Source organism: Elaeis guineensis, chromosome 3 (assembly GCF_000442705.2).
Source record: "Elaeis guineensis isolate ETL-2024a chromosome 3, EG11, whole genome shotgun sequence".
Classification (NCBI taxonomy): domain Eukaryota; kingdom Viridiplantae; phylum Streptophyta; class Magnoliopsida; order Arecales; family Arecaceae; genus Elaeis; species Elaeis guineensis.
In genome coordinates this window covers 9,600,417-9,627,906 of record NC_025995.2, presented here as the reverse complement: position 1 = coordinate 9,627,906, position 27,490 = coordinate 9,600,417, and the positions used below count along the sequence as shown (strand labels likewise).

Here is a 27,490-nt window from a genome sequence, read left to right as displayed (position 1 = left end):
CGTAGATCGACTAGGATTTTTCGTCCTCCTGAAAGGTACTTAGGTACCATACAAGAGGATGTAGAGAAAATATTTCTCACGAAAAATGAGATTCATGGTGATGATCCCAAGACCTATGACGAGGCGATATCAGATATCGACTCCGAGAAATGGTTAGAGGCAATAAGATCAGAAATTGACTCGATGCACTCAAACCAAGTCTGGACCTTGGTAGATCCACCTGAAGGTATTGTACCTATTAGGTGTAAATAGATCTTCAAGAGAAAGATAGGTGCAGATAGAAATGTGGAGACATTCAAGGCTAGGCTCGTAGTGAAAGATTATAGTCAGTGCGAAGGCATTGACTATCAGGATACCTTCTCGCCCGTAGCCATGCTAAAATCTATCCGCACATTGCTTGCTGTTGCAGCCTATTTTGATTATGAAATATGACAGATGGACGTGAAAACGGCGTTCTTAAATAGATATCTTGAGGAAGATATTTATATGGAATAGCCACTTGATTTCACATCCAGTGATGATGATCACAAGGTCTGCAAGCTGCAAATGTCCATTTATGGACTTAAGCAAGCATCTCGGAGCTGGAATACTTATTTTAATGATGTGATCAAGATGTTTGGTTTCATCAAGAATGAGGAGGAACCATGTGTGTTCAAAAAGATCAATGGGAGCGCAGTTGTCTTCCTCGTATTGTACGTAGATGACATCCTCCTAATTGAGAATGACATTCCCATGTTGACCTCAGTCAAAGTATGGTTGTCTAAGGAGTTCTCAATGAAAGATTTAGGAGAGGTATCCTTTATACTGGGTATTAAGGTCTATAAAGATAGACCAAATAGGATGCTGGGACTTTCACAAAAGATGTACATAGAGGAGGTGCTAAAAAGGTTTAGCATGGAAAACTCCAAAAGAGGTTTAGTACCTTTTAGACATGGTATTCATCTCTCCAAGAAGATGTGCCCTAGCACACCTGAAGAGATTGAACGCATGAGCAAAATCCCTTATGCTTCGACAATAGGGAGCCTCATGTATGCCATGCTATATACACGACCTAATGTAGCCCATGCTGTGAGTGTCACAAGCAGATATATGTCGAATCCAGACGAAGAGCACTGGACTTCTGTGAAATGTATCCTTAAGTACTTGAGAAGGACTAAGGATATGTTTCTAGTCTTTGAGAATGGAGAACTCCAGATTCAGGGATATACAGACTCAGACTTTATGTCTGATATAGATGATCGAAAGTCGACATCTGCGAGTCTGTTCATTTGCAATGGTGGTGCAATTAGCTGGAAGAATTTCAGCAGACGGTGATTGCTGATTCCACCATGGAGGCAGAGTATATTGCTGCATTGGAAGCTGCAAAGGAGGCATTCTGGTATAAGAAGTTTGTCGCAGAGCTTGGAGTGATGGCATCGGATGCCATTCCTCTTTACTGCAACAATAATGGCATCATAGCCCTAGCTAAGAAGCCAAGGTCTCATCAGAAGTCTAAGCACATCGAGCGATGATTCCATCTGATCCGTGATTACTTCGAAAAGGATTATGTCGAGGTCAAGAGAGTCGACTCCATAGATAATGTGGCAGACCTGCTGACTAAGCCATTGGACCAGCAAAAGATCGAAACCCACCTTGAGAAGATGGAACTTAGATATGTAGCCAATTGGCATTAGGTCAAGTGGGAGTTTGTTAGATGTGTGCCCTAGATGCCAGATTGGCTGACACATTCCTGTACAAATCTAAGGACAAATTTATAATTTTGACTATAAATCAATAAATGGGTTATTCTTCTATCACATTGTGTACATTGTGTCTATGATACATCCTTTAAATTAGTAGGAATGTCAATTCATATTTTCAGGAGTTGAAAATTTAAGGCATGAATTTACATAACTAACTCATAAACAGCTCCTGATCATAGGATCATCACGAGGATGGTGATCGATCCAGAAGGTTGGTATACGATCGCTTTCTTAGGGTAGATGTGTCTTGAGTCTATGGTATGGAGATACCAGAGCGAGAGTACAGGTATTCGTTGAGAATAAGAGTACTGAGCATGACCATATCGAGCAGTCATAAGGAAGTCTACCTTCTCATCGATGACTAGCTCGATGCTACAGTTGTGCATCTAGTTCTTTGACCTGAGGTGCATCGACAGTTCACCTTGAGTGTGTTATAGTTTGACTACACCATAACTCGGACTCCTAGCCATTCGAAATCCTGAGGTGTATGTTGGCTGTAGCATATTCATTGTAGGAACTAGATCGCACTGAGATGGGATCTATCAACCTCGGTAGATGAGAGGAGTAGTCCTATGATGATCGAAAGATGGAGTCCTTAAGCCCATGGCCATGGCAGAGTGAAATAATGAAAAAAAAAATTCCATTGGGGTTTCACATCGGACTCGAATCGATCAATTGATTCATATGACTGATGTTGGGTTTGACGAGTTCACCTTAACCCTAATTCAGTCGGGACTCATGATAGAGGACCTCAATCACACAGGTAGCTGCACTGAGAGGTTCGTCTTCAGTTCGGATGGATTGCCACCATATATTGCTAGGTGTCACTAGTGAATTTTGAGAGCAATTAGAATGATCTTGATGATCGATCATTCTAATTGTCTGAATCAAAAGAGTTCTGATCCATCAAAAGGAGTTTCGATGATATCGATGATGAGATCATGACATGTCTCATTATCATACGAAATTGAACCTAACTGGATCACACAAACAAGGGTTAAGGTCTGGATGTCATCAATTGGGCTAACCCAATTGATTTGGATAAGATCCAATTAGGTTCAAAGAAATCGTGCTAGCACATGATTGAGCCTAACTTTCTCCTTGTGTAATCTTTTCTGTCTCTACTAAGCCAAATGTGATTTGACTCATCCAGAGAACCTTGAGAAGATTTCTCTCAGTCTAAATGAAGCTTGTCCAACTCAGAAAAAGTTTGTCTTAATTTATGAGATGAATTTAAGACAAGCACCTGCTAATTCCTGTCACCTGCCAATTTTATTTTAGGATATTTGTCAAAAATTGACATATGGGTCTTAAATTGAAGGCCACTTGACAAGAGCTTATTGAAGAATTTTTATGGAGCCAAACCACATCAAATTGGGTGCCATAATCAGATTATGGCGCTAGCCCAATTGGATTAAGTGGGCGCCCCAAGTGGATAAGGTTGGAGAGTCTTGATGAGATTGGACTCTTTGGCGCCAACCTCTCTTTGTCCTTATCCAGTGTTGGCGCCAACTTTGAGATAGAGGCTTGGGTTCTTATCTGATATGATCAGATGACATCAAACAACCAATCAAAATTTTTTTAGAATTTATTAGAATTTTTTGATTGGTTGAATGATGTGGCACTGCGCAACATACAGGGTCTATATAAACCATTCTGTGCCTAGGGTTTTAGGCAAAAGTTGTTTTATGCACCAAACCCAATAGCTGCTGCCCCCTCCCTTCTTCTCCATGTACTCCCTGCTCTCCTATCTCCCCTCTTCACATCTAAGGAGTTGGACGTTCATCTGGTGCAAGAAAAAGGTGTGGTGACGCCTGGAACAGGAAGGCTGCAGGACATCTTCGACAGGCTGCTGCTCCAACTTCAGAAGGAGTTCTGAAGCACTTCCAAATCAGATAGAGATCTGATTTTTGGAGCGTAGATTCGCGAGGAGAAGACGTTCCAGGTCCTGCCCGAGTTGATACCGGTAGAGCTCAGGTGCTTGCGTGGCTACATCAGAACCTCGGGCTGTACTGAGATCATGTACAGGGTAATCAGATTACTCTTGAGGTATGTCTATACTTCTCATACTTTTAGATTTAATTTTAGATTTTAAATATCAGATAATAAAATTAGATCTAACAGACATTAGATCTGAAATAGCGTAGGATAAAAAATTTTAAATTATTCCACCCTAAATTTGATGAAATCTGGAAGATCCTACGAAGGAAAAAGGTGGTTTTTTCTTCAGAATGAGCTTCAGGGAGGCTCTTGGACAGCGGACAGTGGTAGCTTCAGGGATTCAGGGAGGTCTTCCAAAAGAGAAAGCTTTTGTGAGGGAGAACTTCTTGTGAGGGAGAAATTGAGTATACGAGGATTGAGGATGAGATCTCCTCTTGTAAAATTTTTTTTTCATAGTGAAGTTTGCATGCCTCGTGGAGGCGAGCCCTTTTGTGGCTGATCCACATATTTTGATTATTTTCTGTTTTATTTCTTCTTTCTTTCTGCTGCATCATGCAGTACTGAAAAGATCTTGAAAGGTGGTATCCTAGCCAGACATCCACCCAACAAGTGGTATCAGAGCGAGGCGATACAAGGATGCAGATTGCAGTGGTGGTGAGCAAGACTGAAGATAGAAAAAATAGAAACAATCAAGATGGAGATCAATAAGTTTGATAGAAAGAACAACTTCTCCTTGTGGCAGACAAGGGTGAAGGATATGCTCATCCAGCAAGGGTTGATCGATACTCTCTTGCATGAGGAGAAGCCAACCACCATGAAGGTGCGGGATTGAAAATGGCTACAGATGTAGACGGTAAGTACCATTCGCACGTATCTAGCGGATGAGGTGGTGATCTATGTGTTGAGCGAGACTTCTCTGACGGTGCTGTGGTCGAAGCTCGAGGAGTTATACATGACGAAGTCTCTCACCAACACTCTTTTCCTCTGGAGGTAGTTTTACCAGCTGTGGATGGCTGAGGGACAGAGCGTGTAGAAGCATCTAAGTCACTTCCAGAAGATCCTCACCGACCTCCTCAGCGTTGGTGAGAATATTGAGGAGAAGATCAGGATGCTGGTTTTACTAGCGTCGCTTCCACCTTCATATGAATTCTTGGTGACTGCTCTTCTAGTGGGGAAGAGCACCATCAAGATGGACGAGGTCACTGCGGCGATACTCCAGAACGAGGTTCTCAGGAGGGAGAACCCAGCTTCGAGATCAGGTGGCGGTAGCTCAGTTTTGGTGGCTTCTGAAGGAGCAGAAGGCGGTAAACAGAGCGACAGGAGATCGCAACGACCGCGGTCTAAGTCCAGGAGGGACTTGAGCAAAACCAAGTGTTACCGGTGTGAGGAGTTGGGGTATCTAGCCAAAGATTGCCCTCAACTCAAAAATCGAATGGTGGCTGCTATAGCGACGGCCGACAGCGATTCAGATGGAGATGTCCTGAAGATATCTGACGAGATATCTATTTCTTCCCAGCAGTGGATATTAGATTTTGAATACACTCATCATGTATGTTGTAAAGAGGAGCAGTTTGACTCTCTGGAGAACAGTGAGGGCATTATATATCTACCGAATGGATCGAGCTGTGCGATCAGAGGCATCGGGATGGTCAGCTGGAGGATACATGATGGTAAAATGAGGAGATTGGAGGAGGTACGATACATACCCAATTTTAGGTAGAGTCTTATCTCACTTAGCAGACCGGATTCGAGAGACTACAGGATGGTAGCTAATGGAGGAATATCCTGAGGGTGCTACGCGACGATAGGATTGTGCTGGAGGGAAAGAAGGGGAGCAGAGGATATTATTACCTGACAGAGAGGTCAGTGCGAGGTGGAGCTTCAGGAGCCAAGTGAAGCACAGAGCGAGGTGGAGCTCCAGGTGGAGGTGGATTGGGCACGAGACAGGAGACTCAGGAGGACGAAAGGCGACGTCGCAAGGTGAGATTCCTATTGCCGTAGGATGATGCCTCGAGCATGTCTTAGGTCAAGAGGAGCACAGCATACGACAGAGATGGGATCGAGCAGTCTAGCTCGACTCCCATATTTGTCCATCCATGATCAGCAGGTGATTGCCCCAGGACATAGGGGCGAAGAGATCCAGAAGCTCTCGGAGTTAGGAGGCTGAATATCGAGTCAAAGTGGAGATTGTTAGAATTTAATGCCTCAAAATTCGATCTATATGAGCCCACAGCGAGGTTCGTGATGAAAAATGGAATCCAACGAGATCAAGATCATCCCAAATGAAGCTCGGACGGAGAAGATACGTGCTTTTGAAATTGACACGTAACTCGAGATGGTGGAGGACCACTGGCAGCCGGCGGAGCGACAGCGGTGCGGCCGCAGGAGGCGGGACGCCGCCCAGTGTGAGGGCTCTGCATGGGGCACGCGGCCCAGGCGCGGGCGCGCGGCCTAGCCCAAGCGCACGTGTGGGCACGGCTTGAGCCCAGGCGCCCGACACGAGCGCGGCCCAGGCCCGCACGCACAGGCCGGCCTAAGTGCTGCTGGGGCCTGGTTTTTCTGATCCACCATAGATCGGATGGTCCACGGTCGGGTCTGTAGACCGCGTGGGTATTTTCTATGCGTTTCTCATGGTCTACGGTACTATTTCATGGATCGATCGTGATCGGACGGCTCTGGGATGTTGCGGTCTTGATCTAACAGCTGGGAAGGTTATTTGGCTTTGTTTAAGATTCCTGATCTCTTTCTAATTGAGTGTTTAAGCCTATAAAGGCTTGGGAACAGTCAAGGAGGCTTTGTGTGGTTGTGGTTTTGGTTTTTTGCCGCAGAGAGTACCCATGAACACAGACGTGGCGGACGGGCTTCGCACGAAGATGAGAAACCCGAGAAGAAGAGAGAGAGAGCCATGTGACCAAGAGGAGCTTCAGGGAGGCTCCTGGACAGCGGACAGCGGTCATTTCAAGGATTCAAAGAGATCTTCCAAGAGAGAGATTTTGTAAGAAAGAACTTCCTGTGAGGGAGAAATTGAGTGGACGAGAGTTGAGGGTAAGATTTCTTCTTGTAAATTTTTTTTTTCATAGTGAAGTTTGCATGCCCCGTGGAGGCGAGCCCTTTTGTGGCTGATCTACGTATTTTAATTGTTTTCTGTTTTATTTCTTCTTTCTTCCTACTGTATCGCGCAGTACCAAAAAGATCTTGGAAGGTGATGTCCTGGCCAGACATCCACTCAACAAAAATAGACTAGGATTTTGAGGAAGGTGTGGGGAAGGTGTAGCATACACTCTCGAGCGCCACGAAAGCACCTTGTTCTTGTAGCAAGCGAAGTCAAAGTGGATGCCGTGCTTCTTAAGGCAGACAACGGCCACATTCGTCAGCCTCTTCTGCCCGATCAACTGCACCAAACTCCTCGACATCCTTCTCTCTCTCTCCCCCCTCCTGTCCTTCAACCATCGAAGAGAGCATGAGATAGAAGAGTAGTCCAGAAGGGAAAGTTCTATCAACGGTGATCGAAAATAGAGGGGGCCGACGGCGACGACATAACAGAGGAGAGAGGTAAAGGGGTTGGATTGGATTGGGCTCGCACGCGCTGGCCTGTTGCCAAAACGTTCTTCACAGGATAATAGAAAAAAACTCTTTTTTCTGTACAAAAAAATATATTTTTTTTTCATATTTTTTTATATTTTTCATTGTAAAAGCACTTATCTGATAAAAATAAATAATCTTCATATATCCTTATAATATATACCTTTCAAATCATTCTGCGTTTACAACAATGCCCAATACATTATATTTTTGGCCGACGATATCAATCTATTATGTTTTTAAATAAAAATAATATTATTATACCTTTGCATTAATATTTTTAAAATTTTCTGAAAATATAGCTTCAAAAAGCGAACAGGAGAGAAATAATTGTAAAAATAAAATGATCCGATATATATAGATTTGTGGAGCATAAAATATACATTCGGACATTGAAAACAGTAGTGATTTTTAACTGGTTGTATCCATAGCAGAGGCCAAGATGTTCCTACAAGATGGCCTTGTCCCCAGAAATTCAAAAATGCACTATTAAATATTGCGGATTTCTTCAGTAACATCTTATGTGCTCAGAATATTTTGGTTCAAATGATCTGGATTTCTTTGTGATCTAAAGGATCTAGCTGGATTGGATAAAGGGGCATAGTTAACTTTTGCATGACACTATTTTCAAAAAAAAAAAAAGTTGAATGACACAGAATTGAGAAAGTTATGAAAAGAAAACCAGAAATAAAAAAAGAAATAAAAACAAATAAAGAATCCACTGTTTATTAAATGGCACAGACGACAATAGATGACGACAATTTAGCAAGTTCTCATGGTTCAATGGTTTTCACAAACAAGAAATTCTTGCTAATGAGTATCTCCCATCAATATCAGAATATGAGCTTAGCTGAGACACTTGAAATCAAATTAGCCACCAGGCTCTTCTGCCCCAAGAACAAAGAGCTTTGTCAAAGGAGAATTTTATACATGCTCGAGGCCTTGTGGCCGAAAAAAAGGTCCTATATACAAAAGCCATCATAACAAAAGGCCATGTCATGTAGAAATTCTAACAGGCTAATCATGCACATTGGTCATGACATAATATACAATGTTGGCCTACACCATCATGATCGACAACTCTCAAGATCGCCCGAGTGTGCTGATTAATTATAAATCACCAGTGCATATCCTTCAAAACTCAGAAAGGCGTTTACCACTTAAAAAATCAACCACCTGGCTAACAGTCTGGGCCAGTTCCCTGCTTACTGCGATCAAGTTCTGCAAGAACTCCTCTGCAATGGGCTTCTCTACAACAACATTTGTCACAGCTTTGATAAAGATTGCTGGGACTGAGAGTAAGTCAGCCACATAAGCCACTGCTGCTCCCTGAAAAAAAACCAGAGTTACCAGGTAGTTGAATTGAAGCCAAGAAAGAAGTTTCTTGCAGTTAAGGAATTAAACCAAGGCAAAGCAGCTTTTGATGTGCTATCAACATATGCTTGGTTGATCTAATATGATATGCACCAAATGTCAACTTAAAAGGTGTGCTTATACTTCATCCATGGTAGCCTACATCTTTGCAATGCAATAAGCACGTGATATGCTGTTGCAACAATGTCAGCTTTGTGTTTGGACTGACTTCTTTCAGTTGCAGAATTCATAATTATCATGATGAAACAACAAAGTGATCATAGCAAAACTTTAAGAGGAAAAAAAAAAAGAAGGCTGTCATCGATTTGAGTATGTTAACCAATGCTTGCCGATAGTTTATGTACATTGTCAATGCAAACAAAATGCATGGGCAGTCGAACAAAATTCACTTCCATCATAATCCTCATCCTCATCATCATGCCTTCATTGAAATATTTCCAGTTAAAAAGCTATCTTAGTAGCTTTTCATATCAGTCAATCTTAAGCAACAGCTGTTGGGTTAGCTGATTGGTGCCCGAGTCTCTGTAAAAGAGGTCCTGGGTTCCATTCTGCATGGTGGCATATAACCACTATACTGCTTTTTGAAAGAAAGTCAACTAACCTCCCTGATGCGGCACCAAGAAACTTAAGATAGCAAATAGGAAAGGAAAAGAAAATAAAAGAAAAACAAAGCAATCAAAAGAAAGAAAAACAACCAAAGAAAAACAAAGAAATCAAGAGAAAGAAAAACAGCCCACTTTAGGGTTTTTGATTTGTCATTCCAAACTGTGTTCTTCGATACAATAGGAGTCTTTAAATAGACTCTCAAATAAGATGAAAATAAAATCACATCCAAATAAAAATGAAAATCATATCTCTTAATACGAGCTATCACATAGTCACCTTGCTTAAACTCTACATTCCTATGGCGAGCATCAGTAGTAAGTTTATATTTCTCGTTGCTCATAGCAATCTTTCGCCGAATATCAGCATGAATGTCATGAATATGTTGAGCAAAAGAGGTGGCAAGCTCAGAAATACGGTTATCCATAGGTAAAGGAACAAAATCAATAGTTGACAAGGATTAAGGCCATGAACAATTTCCAAAGGACTCTTGCCAGTAGATCAATTCGCTGAGTTGTTATAGATAAATTCTGCCATAGGCAATGATAAATCCCATATACCAGGTCTATCGCCAACCAAACACCTAAGCAAATCATCAAGGCTATAGTTTACAACTTCTATTTGACCATCTGGTATGTCCTCTAGGGTCACATCCTTAAACTACTTCATCAACTGCTCAATCTCAGGAGGTGGGTTATCTTGAGAGTTCAAGATCAAGTGGATCTCACCACTAGGGATGACAGCTAATATTACTCCAAACTCCCAACTCACTTTTTCAAATTCTCTATGAGTCAAAATGTGACAATATTTCTGACTAAGGGTTTGAATAGGACTCTCATCCTTTTTTTTGTAGGTTGGGACTCACTAGGCTTAGCAGGGCTTAACCTAATTTTCTAACCATTATGCATGAAAACATAAGTATTCTCCCTACCAAAGTTATGAGCATCTACATCATAAATCCAAAGTCGACCAAACAAGACACTAGCAACCTCCATGGGTAACACATCACATATAATCTTAGTAGAGTAACCTTCCATTTGAATTGGCACTAGACAACACTCGTTAACAAAAAGTGAGGTTTTATCTACCCAAGCAACTCTATAAGGATGAGGATGAGGCTGAGACTTCAGCTTCAATCTACTAATGGCAGATTTAGACACAACATTCATGGAGCTACCCCTATCGATGACAAGCTTACAGACCTTATCCCCACATTGGGCATAAGTATGAAAAATGCTAGTATATTTTCATGCCTTAGAGTCTGCAGGAGTGGTAATGTTATATCTCATGACATGAACACACTCTCCTAAATCTTCACAATTCTCCTCGTACTCTTCCTTTGAAGTAGCTGGCTCTAAAGAGTTAAAGTCTTCTATGGGGCCATCAAGTAAAGTTTTCTCACTTTTAATTCCCATGGCCAATGTATAATGTGGATATCGAGTAGCTATATGGCCTTTATTATGACAATAATGACACTATATTTGAAGAATTAACTAAATGAGATGCCATTGGGGCAGAGTCTTAGATCTTAGTGACTGTGAGTTGCTGATTAGTAGTCATACTCGAAGTAGGATTATGACTCGTATAAGAAGGCAATAGCCGTGAAATATCCTTAATGCGATTGACAGGGATAGACCTAGATTGTCCAGACTCGTTAAGAAAGGAAACTCCTCTTCTTTGGAGGAAAGTCCTATGAAATTTTTCAATCTCTAAGGCTTTGTAGTAAGCATCCCCTACAGATTCAGGAGAATACAAAGAAATCTCCCTCTTCAAGTCAACTCTTAGACCATTAACAAACTTAGATACCAGCTTCCAAGACTCTTTAGAAACATCATATCTTAATTGTAAATCCTCAAAATGAGCAACGTAGTCAATGATAGTGGTGGTTCCTTGCCTAAGGATATATACCATTGGTCTAATAACTGACTCCTATAGTAAGTGGGAACATACTTCTCACAAAGCTTAGACTTCATCTTCCTCCCAAAAGACGATAAGTGGATACCCTAATCACTCTAGATCCCTTTGAATTGTCTATCAATACCTCTTGACAGAACCCACAAGCTTCATTTTAGCAAAGTGAACGTGAGATGCATCTGACATGTAGTACCACTCACAATAAACCTCTAGATCCCGTAACCAATCATGAAATGCATCTGGATCCAACCTACCATCATAGGATGCGACATCAATCTTAATCCCTTTAGGTGATTCCTTAAACTCCTTACATCTAGGCAGATACAGCCTAAATTATTGATTTTGGAGTCTGAAGTGCCTAGGGCCTCGAACATACCTAGTAGGTTGCTCGTGACATATAAATAGGAAAGTAGGCAGTTCCACTTCTCCCTTATAGTCATCTCCATAGTATTCATCCCTAACTTCTGTTATATAATCTGGAGGAATCCTATGATTATGAGGACTCTAAAAATTGTTTATAGAATGGTGGGTAATTGGACGGACTAACATGTAGATTGGAGATATCTAAAAAGGCTGACTAATCTGCAAAATATGACTTGGACCACCAGTTGGCTTAAGAGTCTATGAAGGAGGCTGATGAATGGGTTGACTACTAGTATGGTCATCCTCTAGAGATTATTTACCCAGTCTTGACTCTCTCAGAGATAGCTGGCATTCGACCTGCTGACCGATTAGATTAGTCATGTCCACACGATGATCAACCTGATTAGTATGAAGCTCAGTAAGCTTAGTTTGAAGTCGATCTAATGATTGGCATATTTGGTTTAAAATCTCTTGAAATACAGTTTAGATACTTTTAATTGATTCAAGCTCTTTTTCTATAGCGGATTGAGCATCTTTCAAATTGCCAATAGTCATGGTAGCAAGGAAGGGCAAGGATAAAAGTGATTTTAGACTAAAATATTATAACCATAGAGAAATTCAGCCACAATGCTCACAATGAAGAATATAAAGTCAAATGCAGTGCTTATGTTTTTAACCCATATAATATCAAAGAGGTGATGTGATATAATCGAGCTACTAAAGATAAATGTGAACAAAATGAGGCCAGCAAAATGATTTGATTTCTTCTTTTCTTTTTTTTTTCTAATTTAGAGAAGTATGAAATAAAAGAAAGGACCTAAACAATCGTAGAAGCTATCAAACCATACTTTACACAAGATAAGATCAACTACCTCAAAGCAATTTGCTGCATAGAAAGCAATCTGATAAGGCTCTAATACCAAATTGATGCAGTACCAAGAAACTCAAGGTAACAAATAGGAAAGAAAAATAAAATGAAAGAAAAACAAAGAAATCAAAAGAAAGAAAACCAACCAAAAGAAAACAAAGAAATCAAGAGAAAAAAACAACCCATTTTACAATTTTTGATATGTCATTCCAAGCTGTGTCCTTCAATACAATAGGAGTCTTTAAATAGACTCTCAAATAAGAAGAAAATGAAATCACATTCTAATCAAAGTGAAAATCATATCTCTCAATATGGAAACAAGATAAAATCTTTCAAATAAGATGGAAACAAGATAAAATCTCTCTAGGATGAAAACAAGATTTTCTCTCGATATGAAAACTAGATAAAATCTCTCAAATAAGATGAAAACAAGATAAAATCTTTCTAAAATAAAAATAGGATAAAATCTCTCAATTATTCAAAATCCCACAATTCTTAAATTACGACATTTTCATCTAAAATGTACTAAATTCCTGATTCTCATCACTCCCTCTTAGAAAAGATAGATCCTAGACAAAATAGGAAGGATATATAGGAAAATGCACTTGAATTGACATTCTATTTGATCATTCAGCCAAGAAGCATCTTGCATAGAAGTATGTATTTACCAAATGTTGTAAAATCAGTAGAATTGGCAAAAAAAAAAGGCAACATAATCAAAGAAATCTCTGCTAATTTATGCTCATTTTAGAAACCTAAAGCAAAAGAGCTAATGCTTAAGAGCTCCAACCTTGGGCAATGATCATCCAAGCATGTCCGTCCATTCATCCTGCGCCCCCCACCCCGCCCTCCCAAAAAAAAAACCCAATCCCTTCACAGGGTTATCTCAAATCATGGAAGCCAAAAGACTACATGGTGCAAGAACAAACAAGCATTCTCCCATACTACTAGCAGAATGCTAATGAGGATAAAATCAAGATGATCCATTAAATAATGCTGCTAATCGATGGCCAACCTTTTCAGCATTCATGGACATTTTCAGAAAACAGATGTTAATGTCAACATTTAGCATCCTCCTCATTCACACCCATATGGCACTTGCAAGTCCTAACCATACAAGTCACTGTGGCTCACCACTGATATGTATCATGCAAGGCACTTGATGAGATAATGTACATATTTTCTTTTCTTAGCCCAGAAAACAAGGCCACCCTAGCTCAATGACCTTGCTCATGGCCCTTAAGTACGCTCTATACTAGATATTAAAGCCTGGCACTTTGGACTTGGATTAAGACCCACTAAAGCATCAAAGTTCCATAAGTGAGAATAAAAAAGCTTCCTTGCAATTCCGTTTAATTCTTTGAAATTATTTTGTCACAAATGTAATTCATAAATTTATAGATTTCCCACATTCCTAGAGTGACTAAAGATGATGCTAAGTGACCAAGCATCTAGAACTAAGAGTTCCTAGAAATGAACAAAGGTTCAATTGTTCAAGCATCTTTACACTCTTGTTTACGAGCCATGCAAGAATTCTTGTGGAACTTCCATTTCTCTATTATTTCCATTTCATAGACTCTAGAATATATTAGAATCTTTTGAAATCCTTATTTTAGTTCTTGCCTGCTGCTATGGATTCTTGTGGTTGTGAGGTTGCAAACATTGCTAGTGTACAAGGTTTGTAATAAAGGTGCATATCGCCCTATGATGGCCATAGTGTACTATACCAATACCTATCCAATAATCAGTATAGGAAGCACATTGAATGTTGATGCACCAAACCAAATTCCGTACCAAGCATACTGACAACATACTAATATGGTACTCGTATGGGGTCTGGTACTGAGATTGTAATTCTTGATTGCATAGTTTGTAAGGTCAATAATGACCTTAAGAACATTCATCACAAAAAACAAAAAAAAATCTGCCAGACCTCAAAAGCACACTTACATTGCAATTGCTAAGTTGAACGAGCTTTACAGCCAAAATAAAATACAAAATGAAAAATAAAGGAGTAGTTTTGGATAAAAAGGTAGTTGTTGATATTTAACAAAAATGTTAACTTTCTGGCCTAGACAGCTAAGCTTGATGAACTATGTTAGTTATTAACTCCAAAGAGCTAACATTGACAATGATATTCACCTTATTTGCTTAGATCAAAATTTTATATCAGAAGTAATGCATATAACTATCTTCAAAAATACAACTGCAAACAAGTTCTGCAAGTTGGATTTGTCTTGGAAGAATGATCACCATAGAGAAGCCAAGGAATATATAACAAAAGATGGTAAAGATACTAAGGGAACTTGGTTAACGAGTCATTGAATACGTCATGCGTACTACTTTTCACTTCCTCACAAGGAAGTAATCAAGAAAGTTTACCAAAAGAGTTTGCTACTTGTAAGGTTAAATTACCCCTTCATGACCACACATATAAAGTTTTTGGCTCTGCATTGGAACGTTACCGAAAGCAATGCAACTGTTTGATCCATCAACTTCAGAACTTCCCAAACAACCTTGACCAAACACATCCTTGATATCATGATCCTTGATTGCTTCCTCCCTAAGACCATGTATGGTTATCAGGAATGGGAATCCAGAATTCTTTTCCCATTCCCGAGATATTTATTCTTAGGAATCATTGGGAATGATTAATTTGATTCCAATATTTAGATATGTATAGGTAATGTCTAGGGAATGAAGCAAACATGGTGGCATGAAAGATAGTATATTATTAATATATATCTAATATAATATAATAATACATTTAGTAGTATTAATAATATTCTAATACTAATAGAGATATAATATGCAGTAATATTATTAAAATATAATACTAATGCATTATCATAATAAATATTATTATTCAAATACCGTTAATAATATTATTATATTAATATATTAATATATATTGATAATATCATGTTATTTTCAGAAAATAATGGAATAATATTAATTATTTAGCAATATTATTTTAATATTATTATATTGATTAATTACCTATATAATATGAATATTTTCATACTACTAAAATAATTATTACAATAACATAGTATATAATAATTTTGAAGAATATTAATTTTTCATATCACTTTATTAATATTAATCATACAAGAATATATTGATCTTCTATTATAATATTATACATTAGTATAATTACTATAATATAATACTATATTGTAGTGTGAATCTTAATATTAATTTTACTATTATTATAATGATTATAAATATAATGCAAATTTAATTACTATATTATAATATATTAATTATAAAATTTGCAATAATTATAATCATATTACAATAATATAACGAGTGTAATAATACTACGATAATAATATAATTGAATAATACAAAAAGAATTCAATATATTGTTGATTTTGGTGCCTCGAATTCCACCCACAGAGGCACGTTGCCTGGAGGTGTGGCCCATAGGCCCAACCTGCAGGCGCCCAAACCTGCTGTAGCGCGCACGGCCCAGAAGGGCCTGCAGCGTGTGGCCCAGGCACACGTGGCCCAAGCAGGGCCTGCTGCATGCTAGGCCAATGCAGGAGCACGGACGCACGTGGCCCAACTGCTTTTTGACGCGGTCCATTGTGGACAGCATAGGGAGTCACGATCCATCATGGACAGCATGCATCCTCTGTGGACCGCTGCGGTCCAAACGCAAATTATCGTGGTTTATAGCTCAAATTTGCATGATCCAACGATCAGGGAAGCTTGTGGGCTTGATCAGATGATCCAGGGTCATTTTTGACAATGTTTCACGTGTGATTGAGCGGCTGAGATGTGCACGCACGATCGGATGGCCAGGGACATTTTTGAGTCCTGAACAAAGTGTGATTTCAATCTGGAGTGGGTCATGGGTCTATAAAAGAGGCCTGACGGCCTAGGAGCACAGTGTGGCGGCCAGAAGTCTTAGGTGGTGGCTTGGGTGCGCAGCAAGCAATAGCAACGGTAAAGAGCTATAAGAGTAGTTGCAAAGGGTCTCCTTGGGATTTTTATGAAAGCTTTTGTAAGAGGTGAGTGCTTCTTGTTGAAAAAGAGAGGTTTATAAGAGTTGAGAGTATGACATTTTCTCTTGTATTTATTTTCTTTCATAGTGAAGCTTTGCATGCCCGTGGAGGTAGACCCTGGGCTAATCCACATATTTGATTGTGTTCTATTTTATCTCTTCTTCCTTTCTGTTATGGTATCGACATCATCACCTGTGTTAGTGATCTTAGGAAGAGATCCGTATTCCACACTCATAAGGGATCTTGTTCAATAAGTGGTATCAGAGTCAGGTGGTACCAAAACACACGATTGTCCAAATTGCAGTGGTATTGATCGAGATTGAAGAAGATAGAGAAGACAGACTCAATCAAAGTGGAGATCAATCGGTATAATGAGAAGAGCAATTTTTTTCTATGACAAGCAAGGGTGAAAGATGTGCTCATCCAGTAAGGACTGATCGATGCTCCCTTGTGCGAGGAGAAATCGACTACCATAGAAGAGGACTAGAGGCGGCTCTAAATGCAGACGGTGAGTACGATCCACTTATACTTGATGGATGATGTGATGATTCATATGCTTAGCGAGACTTTTCCGACGGTAATGTGGACGAAGCTTGAGGAGATGTACATAGTGAAGTCACTCACCAATGCTCTCTTCCTCTGAAAGTAGTTTTATTAACTATGGATGAGCGAGAGACAGAGCATGCAGGAGTATTTCAGCAACTTTCAGAAGATCCTCACTGATCTCCTCAGTGTTGGTGAGAATGTTGAGAAGAAGATCAGAGCGTTGGTCTTGCTTTCGTCACTTCTCCCTTCCTTTGAGTCTTTGGTGACTATTTTTTTTATGAAAAAGAGTACCATCAAAATAGATGAGATTATTTCTGCACTTCTCTAGAATGAGGTACTCAGGCGAGAGAGCCGAGCCTCGAGTTCAGGTGGCGACTCAACTTTGACGATGATTGAAGATGGTGGTCGTAGAAGACGAAGCAGCAGAGGATCGTAAGATGGGCAGTCCAAGTCCAAGATGAGGGATTCGAGCAAGATCAGATGCTACAGATGTGATGAGTTGGGACATCAAGTCAGAGATTGCACGCAACTTAAAAATCGGACGAAAGCTACTGCAGCGATGACGGTCTGAGCTAGTGATATAGAAGATAGTGATGTTCTTCTAATGACAGATAAGGTATCTACTTCCCCACAGTGGATTTTAGATTCTACATATTCGCATCATGTTTGTTGCAAAGAGGAGCTGTTTGACTTCTTAAAGAGCAGTGAGGGCACTATTTATCTGTCGGATGGATCGAGCTGTGCGAGCGATTAGGAATATTGGGATGGTCAGCTTGCAAACATATGATGGAACAGCGAGGAAGTTGGGTAAGATCCGATATATACCCAGCTTCAGGAATAATCTAATTTCACTGAGCAGACTGGATTCAAGCGGCTACAGATGAAGAGCTGATGATGAAATTTTGAAGATCATGCACGATAGTAGAATTATGATAAAGAAAAAAAAGTATGGAGGATAGTACCTCTTGATAGGGAGCTCAGCTTGAGATAGAACTCCAGGTGCAGGTAGATCAGACACCAGACAAGAGACTCAGAAGGATGACAGACGACGTTGCAATGTGAAGTTGCTATTACCGCAGAAGACCACTCCGAGCAGATCTCAGATCAAACAGGTCACAACACATAATAGAGATGGAATCAAGCAGTCTGGCTTGACTTTCATGTTTGCTCATCTATGAGCAGTCAGATACTTACCCCATAATATGGGGACGAAAAAATCCAGAAACTCAAAATTAGGTGAAGGCCGAATATCAAATCGAGGTAGAGATTGTTGATTTTGACGCCTCGAATTTGACTGACAGCAGTCCGAGATTGATTTTGATGCCTTGAATTCGACCGACAGCAACCCGAGACAGAGCCCACGCACAGGACCCAGAGGCACAGTGCGCAGGCCCGCCCTGCAGGCGCCCAGGCCCGCTGTAGCACACGCGGCCCAACAAGGCCTGCAGCATGTGCGGCCCAGGCAGGGCCTGCTGCATGCTGGGCCAGCGCAGGCACGCAGACGCATGCGGCCCAACTGGTTTGTGATGCGGTCCATGCATCCTCTATGGACCACTGCAGTCCAAACGCAAATTATCATGGTCTACAGCTCGAATTTGCACGATCAAACGGTCAGGGAAGCTTATGGGCTTGATCAGACGATCCAGGATCATTTTTGGCAATGTTTCATGCATCATCGAGCGGCTGAGACATCAGCAAACGCGATAGAATGGCCAAAGACGTTTCTGAGTCCTGAATAAAATGTGATTTCGATCTGAAAAAGAGGCCTAACGGCCTGAGAGCAGTGTGATGGCCAGAAGTCTTAGGGGGAGGCTTGGGTGAGCAGCAGGCAATAGCAATGGTAGAAAACTACGAGAGTAGCTATAGAAAGTCTCTTTGAGATTTTTGTGAGAGCTTTTGTAAGGGATGAGTGCTTCTTGTTGAAAAAGAGAGGTTTATGAGACTTGAGAGTGTAAGATCTCTTCTTGTATTTATTTTCTTTCATAGTGAAGCTTTGTATGCCCTATAGAGGTAGGCTTTGGGTTAATCCACACATTTGATTATGTCCTATTTTTATCTTTTTTTTCTCTATTGCAGTATCGACATCGTCACCTGTGTTAGCGATCTTGGATAGAGGATCCGTATTCCACACTCATAAGGGATCCTTCCCAACATATACAATCCAAGATACTACCATATAATAATATAATTAATAATAAAATATTAAAAAAATCTTGTTGTGATACAATATGCAATATTATATTTCTTATTGACAATATATTATTGTGATATATTTTTAATATACAAATAATATTAATAAATATGATAAATAAAAAATTATTGTTACTCGAACACATAGCTAGGACCAGAGAAAACGATACCCAAATCCCCTTGGTATGGTTGTATCCCATTTTGTGGGAATTCAACTCTTGTGAAACAACATTTCCATGTCCAAAGGAGTCATCAAACATGGGATGCATTGGATGGAAACTGATGCCCATTCCAACATCCCAACTCCTACAAACCAAACATGGCATAAGAGTCATGCTTACAAATAAAAAATACAAATAGTGGTTCCTAAAATGTATTTTCTCTGAACATTCTGCTTGATGCAGATAAGAGGGGCAGGAACATGGGTATAATGAAGAGCATACCTCCATATCAACAACCACAGCATCATTTGCTAGAATTGATGCTTCATCTTCTGGGGACATATCAAAGGAATCACCAGTAGACAATTTTCCCACCTGCGATGACACAAGCATTCATTAGTTAAGAGCATCCTTCTTGACCAAAGGCTCCCATAGACCTTCTCTGAATACTCATTTTTTGAGCATTATGGCAAGAAAGGAACAAAGAGTTCCCCAGAAGTAAACCAGGGAAAGTTAAAAATGAACAAACTAAATGAGCTAGTTAAACATACTGACACATTTGTTGTGACACCATTATGGTATATATAGTTAGACATAAAGATATAAATTGAGATATCCCCAAGGTATAATTCTCAAAACACAAAGTATATACTAGAATCAAATTGTAACATTGCCATGGCCAATCCCAAGCCCGAATGAGAGATATGGAGGGTAGATATCACGTTGACAGCAGATCGTAAAACTATGTCTAAAACTATCGAGTGATCTGAATTGTTGGTGAATGAGGATTGGAAAACTGAGATCAAGTAATTGGGGGAAGGCTGGATGGTTATAATTATGGTTATATTAGATCAAATTGTGGTAACAAGTAAGCACCTTCAAGTTAAGTTCATCAATAAGATTAGGAGTAGAGAAGGTTTGCCGAGCTCCAATTCCATACAAATTTATAACCTGCATCAGTATAAAAATTAGGCAATATATAATGTGTTGTGAATTATACTAAAAAAGAAAATGATTTGATATGTTACTACATGAAAAATGAGAAATTTCCCCACCCACCTCATAAATCAAGGTTTACAACAAAGGCTTGATCAGTAAAATGAAAAGGAAATTACATGATGGTTGTAGACTGAGAGATTCAACACACTGCTATTCTGTAAACAACTAATGGCATACAAGAGATGATGCAAATCCCTGAAGGTAACACATTTTCCTACTGATGTTGACGGCACTTTTCGCAATGCCAGGACATGCATGCATGTGTGCAAGCATAAACAATCATGCACAATGAAAACACACATGCATGCACAGATATACATATAAAAGCCGGCCTGTTGGCATCAATAACCAATCATAATGATAATCTCGTCCTTTAACTGAGACCACTAAATTAAGTTGAGTTTTATAGTTGACAACCCCATATTAATGGAAAAAGGCTAGGAAGATGATCATCGATGAGAAATATATGCTGAATTTCAACTCTGCATTGTTGAATTCTTCTACCAAATAATCTTTTTTCCTAATTTAATCTCCCTAGTAATTTTCTTCATGTTTTTAAACCAGATGCTCTCGATTCTGCTTCAACATCTCCATAACATATGCAGCACAGTGGAAGAAAGTGATATCAGATGCCACACTATCTTCTAAGATGTGACAATGACCATCTAGAACAAATCCCTTGGCCATTTTTGGTCTCTGTTTATTTTTTTAAAGATGGAATTAGATTCAATTTTTAAGAGTTTAGATCTTGATCTGACTTTCTGTAGTTGTGAATTATAAAAGAAAGGTGCCTCAAACTATATATGTCTGCGTGTGTGTGCGTGCATGCATGCATGTACATATGAACATATGTATATATGTATACACAAATGCATTTATACATATGCACAGGATTCGCCAGACCGCCCCAAACTGGGCTGTTTGGGGCATGCCAAACCATATCGACGACTAACCGATGTGATTTGGACGTTCAACTTGGAACACCGGCAAAGATGGAACCGGGGAGAAGAAAAGAGAGGAGGACAGAGAGAGGAGAGGGAAGGGAAAAAAAGAGAAAGGCCAACGGTGGCCCGTCGAGGCCGCCGGAGGGCCGCTAAAGCCTCCAAGGCTCCCGGTCCTCCACGAGATGCAAGAAGAGAAGGAGAGAGGGGGAAGGGAGAGAATGGGAGGGAGTGGAAGGCGGTGGAGAGGTTGCTGGAGGACCACTGAGTGGCCGTCAGACGGCCCAAAATTACCCTACGGCCACTATGGGTTCGAATCAGGGTTCACTTTTATTTTGTCATTTTTTAGAAAAAACATAATACGAAGCTGGCAATGAGTTTTTTAAGTGAAGCCGAAAAACCTATTGCCGGCTCCAGTGGCCTCCCCACCGCCTTCCGCTCCCTCCTCTTCTCTTTCTTTCCCTCTCTCTTCTCTCTCTCATCTCGCATTTGCTCTCGTGGAGGACCATGGAACTCAAGAGGCCTTGGCGGCCTCCACAGCCCTTTGGTGGCCACAGCTAGTGTCTCCATCGACCTCTCTTTCCTTCCCTCCCTCTCCCTCCTCCCTCTCTCTTTCTCTCTCTTTTCCTCTTCGGTTCATCTCTTGTTTCTATGTCGGTTCGGACCCAATACAGTCCGATACGGGGGCATCTGACTCATACCACCGATCGACCAGCCCAAGATCTGGTTTCAAATTGGTGATCCTTACGTACGCATTTACATATATGAGGGATTGTAGTTATAAAATTTAATCTAGTAATGATTTGGGACTAGATTGAGATGGTATCGGGAAAGTATTGTCCTGAAACTTGGGATCAAGGTCCTGAAACTTGGTTCTAGACCTCGTATCTAATCAAGGATCAAGTTGGGACAATGCCATCCTGACACTTGGGACAGGCATCCTAGTAATTCACTATGATACTTTTAAGATCAAGGGATCCTTTTGAGCCCATGATAGGGCTTTTAGTGCTGATATAGATACCAACACCAATATGAGGTCTCTCTCTCTCCTTTTTCATCTACTGTTATGTTTATATTCAGTGGATGTATTGGCATGAGACCTATCCTTTGGCCTTTGTCTATGAATTAAAGCCAAACCACAAATGCCAAACCCTCAAAAACATCTTGTTATCCTAAATTATAATAAATAAATCCCATAAAGCTTCTAAGCAACCATTGACAACAACAAACAAGAGAAAACCAAAAAAAAGAAGGCATCCAAGTGAATTATCATAATGCTAGGCCATCCCGGAACTCGGTAAGTGGGTATTAGCTACCATGGTTTGCATTGGCCAATACCAACTAAGACAACCAATTGTTTATGTATCAACATTCCAAACTCGTCCAACACTTCTTACCAGTTCAATCTAGGAGTGTGGAACAGATTGAAACTTTAATCCTTTTCTAGGATGGCTTAGTGCTGCTGATTCACCATAGTGCCAATTTTTTTGTATTTTATTGTTGTGTGCTGCTTTATTAATTGTTTAAAGGGTTTCTAGGATTTGTTTATCACAATTTAGATTAATGGAGGATTTTGCACCCATAGCAATTTACTGACACCCATTTGATATTGGATTTATTGTGTGTATGACCTGAGTTCTCTCTCCTCTTCTTCCACTTTTTCTCCCTTCTCTTGTTATGTTCTTCCTTATGCTCTTTTTTTTTTCAGTAGAACAGGCCCATAGGAAGTGGGCTACACTATGGGGGGTAGCCTCCTCAACATACCTCCAACCCCTAAACCTTGATGAAGGTAGGATTTGGTTCTAGGACATTTGGAATAAACACCAAACAATTTAGAAGATTGGTAAGCTAGCATCTTTGGCTGTGTCTTGGCATAAGACTTCTCTTTGGACCTTTGGCTTGGGGGCCAAGGCCAAACCTCAAAATATTAGACCCTTAAAAATATCCTTAATCCTAACGTATTATATAAACAAAACCCTAAAAGTCCATAATTAATTACAAAAAAAGAAAAACATCCTAATTAGTTACTTCAACTCGAGGCTATCCCAAGCTAGGGTTTCTCTCTTGGGAAACCAATAAAATTCAATAAAAACTATGGATCAAGTCATATAGGGTTTCTCTCTTGGGAAACCAATGAAATTCAATAAAAAATATGGATCAAGTCATAAAAACCAACTCAGAATCGAGAATGCGCATATTGTTGCCCGGACCAAGCAAAATTCACATTTTTTTGCCGTATCCACACCTAGAATGATACTACACATGTCCACCAGTGTCTCACCTCGTGGAAATGGCTGGATCACACCAACCAAAGACAAGGAACATTGCCTTATCCATGGAAGGAGAAAAATAAAAGGGAGAAAGAAGAAGAAGAGATAGAAGGGTTTGCTTAATCCTCTTCTTCTCATTGGAAAAGGGGAAGGGAAGGGAGATAGACAGAGTAAAGAGAGAAAGAGAGTAAGGATAAAGAAAAGAAAGAGTAATGGTTTACAACTTTGCATATCTCTTCACATTGTCTCTTTCGAATCTTTCCACCTTAAAGTACTTGTCTTCTTCTCCTCTCATCTTGTTCTACATTTTTTCCTTCTTGCACTTCCCCTTCTCATTCGAACCAAATGCTTATTCTTAATATCTTTTCTATGTCATTTTAATTCTTCATCTTAGCCTATTTAAAGCTATCTTTTAAATTTTATAATCTAAATTGTATGTTGAGATGTGACAACACATACCTTATTCTCTCGTCTTGTCTAAAGCAAACCCTGTAATGTTTTCTTTTGATCATTTAATTTTTAAATCAGAAGTCTTAGTGATATAGAAGTCATAGGACACCTCATCCTTCCCCTTTCTATCATGTCTTTTCAAACATAACACCCGTGAGAAGTGGCATGAATGCACATTAAGGAAATAAAATGCAATTAACATGTATTCTCTCTCTAACACCATTAACATATAGTTCTGGAAGATTTTTGGTAACAAGATATCTCACCATAGAAGTTCACCTGCAAAATGTTGGCTTTTACGTTGGCTCATTTAAGTCATTCATACTGTTAATTAAAAAATTCTCTATTAGTTGTTTTACTTTTTTGTATTAGATTGACATACTTTAACACTTCTACTATGGTATGTATGTATGTATGTATGTATGTATGTATTATGGTGTCCATGTATCTCAATCAAGATTTGTCATCTCGGTACTAAACCCCATACAGATACCCAAGGTTTTAAATCCTATGAGATGCAAGTATCCCAATTTCTCCATGTCCCGTCCCATCCTAATAGTAGTCCAGTCATGTATCCCAGTAGATATCCTCCATCTCTCTCTCCCTTCTTTTCTTTCTTTCTTTCTCTCTTTCCTTATTTTCTTTCTTTTCTTCTTCCTTCATTTCTTTCTTTTTCTTTTCTTTCCTTTTCCTTTCCTTTTCTCCCCACTTCATTTCCTTTTTTTCATTTTTCTTCTTTCCTTTCGCTTTCTCCTTTTCTTAATTTTTTTTCTTCCTTTCCTTCTTTCCTCTTTTTTCCTTTTCTCTCCATGTGGATAGGTTTTGGGGTTCTGAATCCATCCCAGTTCCATTTTCTCATAAGAATAAAACAAAGGGGTGGGATAGATAGGATGCCCCCCATCCCATCGGGACATAAAACCTTGCTAGTACCATCCTATTACAATATCCGTATGCAGTATAGTATAGTAAGGTTGATGTATCGTGTGTCGGTCTGGCACAGTATAAAGTACCGATTCAATACTGATATGGTATGGTACGATACCGATCGATATGGCAGACCTTGATCTCAGTAGTTTATGATTACTCTATCAAATACTTTAGGCCATTTGAGCACTTGACACCCATGTTCCATGTCTAAGTAACACTGCTCGTCATCTTATCCTAACCCTAGTGCATTTCTTATAAAGTTGCTTTGAGATTCTATTGCTAGTTAGTCATGGAATATGCACCAATTTAAGAGTGAGGACATAAATAAAATGAAGTTTTCATAAGTCCAGGATTGACATGAACATAGTTAAGGGCAGACAGAGAAATCAACCACAATGTTAAACTATACAATCAAATAGCTGGAATGCAAAACATTAGTCAATGGGCATATATAAAAATAACATAAGCTATAAACAAAAGCCCAAACACAATATCACAAATTCCTCTTTGGGCAGAAATACAATATGCATAAGTACTCTTCACATGAAGCCACAAGAAGAAATATCATAGCATTTAGAAGCCCCCCTTTGGGCAGACAGATCCCAAAAGCTAGAGCACCCTCATGGCACAATGCTCCATGCAATTCTCAGTTAAAACACATAATAACCCCTTTTGGGCAGGTGATTGTATATCATAACTAGAAAGTATCCCTCTCATGATGAAAAATTGCATAAACTGACATAAATAAACTGTTGGATTTTTAGATGATTAGCATGTAGATTTTCATTTCATAAAAATACGCAGCGAAAAGATAAAATTAAAATAATTTTAATTTTATTCATGCCCGGATCTAATCCTACAATCACCTAGGGATCGTTTATCATTCCATGAAACAAATATTTCAGATCTAAAAATTAAAATAGAGAAGGAAAAACGATTACCTTAATCGCTATCCTTTCTTACTCGGATCGGATCCAGCGGATGCCTGGGATTTCTGTCGGAGCCGTGCAAGCGCCCAATCTCTACTGATATCCACACGAAGATAGCTTGATCGAAGCATTGAGGTCACCGGAGTGCTAGCGCCTTGCAAACCTTAATCCTTGGCTTGGATCTGGATTTCTCCTTCAAGATCTAGAAGGAGAAGATCCCTGTGTGAACTCTTTCATGCTGTAATCGAAGGAGACGGGGATGAGAACCTCTTCCCTTCTTCTCTCTCTAATCTCTCTCTATAGATCAGATCTGGAGGTGGGGCGTCAAAAGGAAGAAAAGAGAAGTGGGATGAGAAGCTTCACGGCAAGGAAGACAAGTCCTAAAATCTCACGCACGCCAATCACCTCTTTTTATTTTTGTCACACAAAAATAAACTCCCAACGCCTCTTTTGCAAATAAGTTCTGATTCTCTTATTTGAATCAAATTCAAATAGAAAGTAGAGTCAAAAAGGGAGAGAGAGTCCTGAGAGGTGGGGCGCCCACTATTGGCGCCCCTTTCTTTTCACACACGCAAGCAACTAATCTCTTTTCACGCACGCAAGCAACTAAGGGCGCGCGTCTTCACGCATGCCCTCTCTGAAGATGCGTGCCCTCTCTCTTTTCTGCATGAAAGAGGAGAAGGAAGCCCAGTAAAAGATGAGTTGGCTTCCTAATTTGATTGGATTTCAAATTGAGTTCAATTCGAATTCTATTCTAGTCCGATTCGAATCAAATTCGAAAAGACTGTCAACCGACTCAACCCTGATCTAATTAGGATTGAATCCAAGTCCAACTTAGATAATTAAGCTCAATTAGTCTTAAATTAAATTAAGCCCAATTAAATTAAATCCGATTTAAATTAATTAGGACTTGATCTATAATTTAATCAGTCCCAATTACCTTGCAACACTTGCAATTAAATCCCTCATGCTAACAATTAGCAGCAACTAAATTTGTAACCTTTACAAATTAGCAGTTTTTTAATTCAAACCATCAATTCAATTGATAATTTGATTATGATCCAAGCTATTGATCAGATCGTGCTCTTTTTATATATGACCCCTTGGATTATATTGTCTGGTAGTGAGACATACCGTGATCTCCATCATAGTATCATCGAAACTCCTTTCGATGGGCTAGAATGATTCTAACTTAACCCAACAAGGTTCATTGATCCGAAAATAATCCTAGTGAGTTCTCACAATCCATCAGTAACGTCTAGCAGCATGTAGTGGCAATCTAGCAGAACAAAAAAATCTGAACCCCTAGGTGTAGTTATCATGTGATCAAGTTCTTCTATCGAGAGTCCCGACAGGATATAGGTTATGAAAACTCATCAAATCCTAAGCATCCGCCATATGCCAGACTTAATTAACTTCAATCCAATCGTAAATCCTATGGAAACTTCTTTCTATTATCATGCTGCTGTGGCCACAAACTTAAAGAATCAACCTCTTAGATCGTATAGGATTACTCCTTAACTATTAAGACCGACAGATCCTCTATAAGTACACTCCTACTTTTACAGCGAACCACTGTAACCAACGAACACCGTAAGGTCCTGAATGATTAGAGACCATGCTTATGTATTGTCAAACTACAGCACTTCCACTGTGAGCAACCGAGGCACCGCAAGT

The 27,490-nt window shown here is 39.6% G+C and overlaps 1 protein-coding gene across 1 annotated transcript in view; it reads right to left on the bottom strand.

Moving 5' to 3' along the window:
* The window catches only part of LOC105042338 (5'-methylthioadenosine/S-adenosylhomocysteine nucleosidase), a gene marked incomplete in the record, with an annotated part of 61,148 nt that overhangs the window by 17,895 nt on the left and 15,763 nt on the right, over window positions 1–27,490 (bottom strand). Inside the window, 3 exon segments of the mRNA XM_073253638.1 lie at window positions 8,423–8,594; window positions 19,580–19,672; window positions 20,174–20,248. Of these exon segments, the coding sequence (XP_073109739.1) occupies window positions 8,423–8,594; window positions 19,580–19,672; window positions 20,174–20,248 (340 nt within the window).